General features: G+C 36.0%; 1 protein-coding gene across 1 annotated transcript; it reads left to right on the plus strand.

Moving 5' to 3' along the window:
- Positions 1–2,397: 2,397 nt before the first annotated feature.
- Positions 2,398–6,710, plus strand: LOC128557398 (uncharacterized). The gene is made up of 4 exons (XM_053544742.1): positions 2,398–2,455; positions 4,883–5,120; positions 5,926–6,242; positions 6,589–6,710. The coding sequence occupies exons 1-4, from the start codon at positions 2,398–2,400 to the stop codon at positions 6,708–6,710; spliced, it is 735 nt and encodes a 244-aa protein (XP_053400717.1).
- The last annotated feature ends 224 nt before the right edge of the window (positions 6,711–6,934 follow it).

Below are 6,934 nucleotides of genomic sequence, written 5' to 3' on the forward strand. Positions count from 1 at the left end.
ATATCGCAGTATCGTTCTTTTGTTGTTTCGAGCTTTCAGTATACGGCGATCCCCTAACAGAACAACATACATGTGTGTATTTGTTGTCAGTAGTCAATATTATTCTTATTATTAGTTTATGTTTGTTCTTAGACTTATCTTGCGTTTAATATGCATAGAGGCATAACCTTCTACACAGTTATCTCTTCTTCCATATTTCATTGTTACTTTCCAGAAGTAGAATTATTGTAGCTTGTTAAGTCGCGAGCTTAAATCTGTAATTTTTTGTATATGTACATCTCCATATTTCAGTGCTAACATTGTTTCAATTTCTTATCTAAATGTATTTCGGTATTTAAGTTCTTATGTATATCAAAAGATGCTTTTCTTTTAGACATCCATGCACTTCTAACATTCGTAGGCATTTTTTTCCATGAAAGCTCAGCTTTAGGAGATAATGTTTCACTGGTGGAAGTTGGTATACATTTTTCTTTGTCTTGGGGTTATTAGACTTGTTTGCATGACAATCTACTGTGTATTTATGTCCTCTGTTATGTAACATTTTGAAGAGATGTAGAAGGTATATCGCTTTGCTCCTGTTGAGAAATCTACTACAGTTTGTTTTGTGTGTGCTTGGGTCGGATTTATGCTTCCATTTTTGTCACTTTCCGGCACTTTCTGTGACTGTTTCAACCTTTTCGTGTTACAAATTTTTTATTGAACTTGCTGCGTTCTTTGAACCATAAATTATGTTTCTGTTTTGTACTACATTCTTGTGGTCCAACGTAATATGTTTTATATTCTTATCGCATAGTGCGGCAATTTTCCTTTGATCTTTGCAGCATGTTATACATGGTAACACACATTATTACTACAAAACTGTGCTGATATCTTACAAAACTGTTCCGATATATATCGGAACACTTTTTCTCTATGGAGTTTCATAAGAAAAAAAGTGTTCCGATATATATCAGCACAGTAAAACTGTTCTGATATATATCGGAACACTTTTTCTCTATTGAGGTCCTATCAAGGGAGTATAATTTTTTCCTTTCAAAGAAAAGATGATTTTAGCTCCAATTTACAGTTCACAGAGAAAGAATATATATATCGCAACACTTTTTTTCTACAATGGCAAGGTCCTATGGAGGGAGTATTATTTTTTCCTGCCAATGAAAACATGATTTTTATTTCAAATTTATTGTTCACGGAGATAGAGTGATCACAAATACCTGCATCTATAAAGTAAAAGAATAAATAAACTAGAATATTTCGAAGATTCGATATTTATCATTATCTCTAAATGAACATCAGAAATACAGATTGTCATGAATATGAAATTCAAAGTTTTCTTAAATGTTTCTTAAAACTGAAAAGCGCTAAAAAGTATCCGCTATGTGCTATTTTGCTAAATGTATCTGCTATGGCACTATAATGTATGTGCTACGGTAGGTCAATTATATAATCATTATGAACAACATTCCAACACACTGTTACAACAGTTCTCGTACGATATTAAACTGAAAAGTGCATCCAGAGAATGAGTGATTTCCAGAAAATAAACCCTTAAAACTTGGATCACTGCGTTTATTATCCACTGACTCGTCATTATCCTTTAGAACACTTTCAGCATTTTTCTCATTGACCGTTTCACACTGTGCCTTGATTGTCGTCTGCGGTGATTTAGTGTGTTTGAAATTTCTTTCAACATTGCGGGAGACGGTTTTTGGTATTTCCTAACCCGGTAGTGGATCTGTGGCCAGTTCGTTTCATAATCTCTTCCTCGGAATTCCTCCTTGGTAGAGTGTTGTGCACACGTTTTCTTACCACTATGGTTTGTGTATCTACCTTCTAAAACCTGCAGACGAACAAATGTCTTTCATGAAAGTTTTTAACTTATTAATTCGCAACAACTTGTTCCCCGTAACGCAAGTGTCCCTCGGATTTGTTTAAAGGCCGCCGTAAAATGGACCCGAAGCCCCAATGCATTCAGATACTGCTCATAAAAGTCAACAATTCCACTATTTTCATCATAATGTCTTATAATTTTTGGTTCAATACGCCTGTGTTTTAATCCTCCATTGTACGTTTTACTGTTTGTACCTTTAAATTCTATGTAACGACCTTTTCGTCACTCCCGATTGCAAATTGGTTACAGTTTAATGTTCGGTGTTCATCCAAGCCCTTAATCCGAAAAATTTACAGTTATAGAAATACATGGTATGCTGAAGAGCAACAGATGAACTGTTCCCAAATACACCTTTAGACCACAAAATCTTTTCATCTTCTTCATTGACTGGTTTTGCCTCCCTCTGACCAATACCTAACCCATCCTTTGTCAGCTTTTCATCTGAGCATCTAGTACCTCGCGGAACCTCGCATCGTGCATTCGTCTCATCCAAGAAGTTTTTATCATAGATGCCAGAAGATCGGAGATTTCTCAAGAGTCCACAGGCAATATTATATAGCGATCCAGGTGGGTAGGGGGAACCATCCTGCTTTCTTGCTTCTACACAAAACTGCAAGTATAAAAACATACTAGTTAATGTTGTACTTTCCATGAATTCAAAAATCTAAAAAGAATTGCACAATATATCAATGTGGCATTGTGCTCACTGCTACAAGGAGACACCACTGTTTATAATTATATGACTGAAAACTTGTTGAAAAAGACGTTAAATCCGAACACACACACACACACACACTAAGATTTTACCAGTTACAAATCTAATCGACATGGCCGTCGACTTATTTGACTAACAACGTACATTTCCATGCAAAAAAGTTGAAAACTTTCTGAAAAGTACCAGTTTTCGAAATCGTAATTTTGCCTATTTTTATAATTGGAAAGCTACATTTTTACGCCATTAAACATGAAAAGTGATTCTTAAAAGCTATTTTAATCACCATCGATACTTTATTCAGGAATGTCTAGTTTAAAACTATCTTGCCAAGCAAAGCTCTATTAAGGATGAGTTAGATAAAACTGTATTTAGAATATATATCCTAGAATGCCATTTTTAGTGACCACAAATATATTTTTCAACAACATTTGGAGTTCATTCAGCAAAAACTAGAAACTGTTGGGCTAGTTCGAAATATCCAGTCTACAGTGAATAGGCTCCAATTTATATAGAATGCAGTCGCAGCCAAATCTCAAAGCGTTTGCAACTGATCTCGTCACTTCAACAAACCTGTATAATTCACAATGCTACATCTTGATTGCATTTTAATTGAAACAAAGGTACATGTGCTTTTTGACTTACCGTGAAGGTGGGTGTTGATATCGCATTCCTCGAGTGGTGGAATTTCCTCTCCGTCCAGTTTCCGAACGGATCTCCAAGGCCTCAAATACAGAGGTGGCCCACTTTGTACTCCTCTCGGTGTTTACCCGATTTCTGGTCCTTGATCAGTGCGTCAAAATCTTCAGTTTTGGTAGTTTTTCCAAAGCGATTTTCACAATGTGTATCCACACCTAACAGTTCACAATTTTCTCCAGTCGGTAGTTTCAACGTAAAACTACCGAAAAAGTCTGCACTGGTACAATCCTCTACAAGATTTTTAAACTGAGAATCTGACAAGTCAAACGATTCCCTTGTTTTCAAATAAATCCAGAGCTTGCGACAACACTATATCGTCTCTTGCATACTTTCAATCTCGTCAAGAACCTGAGATAAAAATATGTCCTGTCCATCATCTAATATTTAAATCGGAAATCCGACATTTTTGATTTTTTATACTCCGTTTTTGTTGTTTTTTTTCGTTGTTTTATTTCTGATAGCTTATTCGCGTTTACGTAGCTATACAGCATGAGATAGCGCACTGAAATGAAAAATATTACTTGGGCGCTGAAGCAAATTAGACTCCGAGATAAGCGTTTGGCCAATGAAATGCAAGAGTAAATACAAATGTAGAAATCTGTTGGATACTTTTACCTGGGGAAACACATTTTCTAAAACATAACGTTTCTGGGTTTCAGTCAGTGAGGTGCAGAAAGGGAATCATAAGTGTAAAAATAATTATAAAAATTAATTTAAATGATAGATCTATAAACGAAAATAATAAATAAATTGAAATGATAGAACTATGCGATAAAACAGTTATAATATGTGATGCTCGTGTGTTACGAGGATATATCAGAGCTAGGGTACATCTCGGTATATTTCTCTTCACATATCTGTCTCGGCCTAACGGCCTCGACGATATGTGCAGAGAAAAATACCCTCGATGTACCCCTAGCTCTGATATATCCTGGTAACACACTCTCACACATACTATAACTATAAGATAACGGCCTCGACGATATGTGCAGAGAAATATACCGAGATGTACCCCTAGCTCTGATATATCCTCGTAACACACGAGCATCACATATTATAACTGTTTTATCGCATAGTTCTATCATTTCAATTTATTTATTATTTTCGTTTATAGATCTATCATTTAAATTAATTTTTATAATTATTTTTACACTTATGATTCCCTTTCTGCACCTCACTGACTGAAACCCAGAAACGTTCTGTTTTAGAAAATGTGTTCCCCAGGTAAAAGTATCCAACAGATTTCTACATTTGTATTTACTCTTTGCATTTCATTGGCCAAACGCTTATCTCGGAGTCTAATTTGCTTCAGCGCCCAAGTAATATTTTTTCATTTCAGTGCGCTATCTCATGCTGTATAGCTACGTAACGCGAATAAGCTATCAAAATAAAACAACGAAAAAAACAACAAAAACGGAGTATAAAAAATCAAAATATGTCGGATTCCGATTAAAATTAGATGATGGACAGGACATATTTTTATCTCAGGTTCTTGACGAGATTGAAAGTATGCAAGAAGACGATATAGTGTTGTCGCAAGCTCTGGATTTATTTGAAAACAAGGAATCGTTTTGACTTGTCAGATTCTCAGTTTAAAAATCTTGTAGAGGATTGTACCAGTGCAGACTTTTTCGGTAGTTTTACGTTGAAACTACCGACTGGAGAAAATTGTGAACTGTTAGGTGTGGATACACATTGTGAAAATCGCTTTGGAAAAACTACCAAAACTGAAGATTTTGACGCACTGATCAAGGACCAGAAATCGGGTAACACCGAGAGGAGTACAAAGTGGGCCACCTCTGTATTTGAGCTTGGAGATCCGTTCGGAAACTGGACGGAGAGGAAATTCCACCACTCGAGGAATGCGATTCAACACCCACCTTTCACGGTAAGTCAAAAAGCACATGTACCTTTGTTTCAATTAAAATGCAATCAAGATGTAGCATTGTGAATTATACAGGTTTGTTGAAGTGACGAGATCAGTTGCAAACGCTTTGAGATTTGGCTGCGACTGCATTCTATATAAATTGGAGCCTATTCACTGTAGACTGGATATTTCGAACTAGCCAACAGTTTTCTAGTTTTTGCTGAATGAACTCCAAATGTTGTTGAAAAATATATTTGTGGTCACTAAAAATGGCATTCTTAGGATATATATTTCTAAATACAGTTTTATCTAACTCATCCTTAATAGAGCTTTGCTTGGCAAGATAGTTTTAAACTAGACATTCCTGAAAAGGTATCCGATGGTGATTAAAATAGCTTTTAAGAATCACTTTTCATGTTTAATGGCGTAAAATGTAGCTTCCATTATAAAAATAGGCAAAATTACGATTTCGAAAACTGGTACTTTTCAGAAAGTTTTCAACTTTTTTTGCATGGAAATGTACGTTGTTAGTCAAAATAAGTCGACGGCCATGTCGATTTAGATTGTAACTGGTAAAAATCTTAGTGTGTGTGTGTGTGTTAGGATTTAACGTCTTTTTCAACAAATTTTCAGTCATATAAACAACGGTGTCTACTTGTAGCAGTGAGCACAATGCCACATTGATATATTGTGCAATTCTTTTAGATTTTTGAATTCATGGAAAGTACAACATTAACTAGTATGTTTTTATACTTGCAGTTTTGTGGTAGAAGCAAGAAAGCAGGATGGTTCCCCCTACCCACCTGGATCGCTATATAATATTGCCTGTGGACTCTTGAGAAATCTCCGATCTTCTGGCATCTATGATAAAAACTTCTTGGATGAGACGAATGCCGATACGCGAGGTTCCGCGAGTACTAGATGCTCAGATGAAAAAGCTGACAAAGGATGGGTTAGGTATTGGTCAGAGGAGGCAAAACCAGTCAATGAAGAAGATGAAAAGATTTTGTGGTCTAAAGGTGTATTTGGGAACAGTTCATCTGTTGCTCTTCAGCATACCATGTATTTCTATAACTGTAAATTTTTCGGATTAAGGGCTTGGATGAACACCGAACATTAAACTGTAACCAATTTGCAATCGGGAGTGACGAAAAATGGTCGTTACATAGAATTTAAAGGTACAAACAGTAAAACGTACAATGGAGGATTAAAACACAGGCGTATTGAACCAAAAATTATAAGACATTATGATGAAAATAGTGGAATTGTTGACTTTTATGAGCAGTATCTGAATGCATTGGGGCTTTCGGGTCCATTTTATCGGCGGCCTTTAAACAAATCCGAGGGACACTTGCGTTACGGGAACAAGTTGTTGGAATTAATAAGTAAAAATTTTCATGAAAGACATTTGTTCGTCTGCAGGTTTAGAAGGTAGATACACAAACCATAGTGGTAAGAAAACGTGTGCCACAACACTCTACCAAGGAGGAATTCCCGAGGAAGAGATTATGAACGACTGGCCACAGATCCACTACCGGGGTTAGGAAATACCAAAACCGTCTCCCGCATGTTGCAAATGAAAAAATTTTAAACACACTAAATCCACCGCAGACGACAATCAAGGCACAGTGTGAAACGGTCAATGAGAAAAATGCTGAAAGTGTTCTAAAGGATAATGACGAGTCAGTGGATAATAAACGCAGTGATCCAAGTTTTAAGGGTTTATTTTCTGGAAATCACTCATTCTCTGGATGCACTTTTCAGTTTT

The sequence above is a fragment of the Mercenaria mercenaria genome, chromosome 5 (genome assembly GCF_021730395.1).
Source record: "Mercenaria mercenaria strain notata chromosome 5, MADL_Memer_1, whole genome shotgun sequence".
Classification (NCBI taxonomy): domain Eukaryota; kingdom Metazoa; phylum Mollusca; class Bivalvia; order Venerida; family Veneridae; genus Mercenaria; species Mercenaria mercenaria.

What these genes read in the sequence shown, in the direction of transcription:
- LOC128557398 (XM_053544742.1), top strand. Translation starts at nt 2,398, where the DNA reads ATGCCAGAAGATCGGAGATTTCTCAAGAGTCCACAGGCAATATTATAT. An exon ending in AATATTATATAGCGATCCAG is followed by an intron (nt 2,456 to 4,882) that starts GTGGGTAGGGGG and finishes TTGACTTGTCAG; the next exon opens with ATTCTCAGTTTAAAAATCTT. An exon ending in TACCATGTATTTCTATAACT is followed by an intron (nt 6,243 to 6,588) that starts GTAAATTTTTCG and finishes GTTCGTCTGCAG; the next exon opens with GTTTAGAAGGTAGATACACA.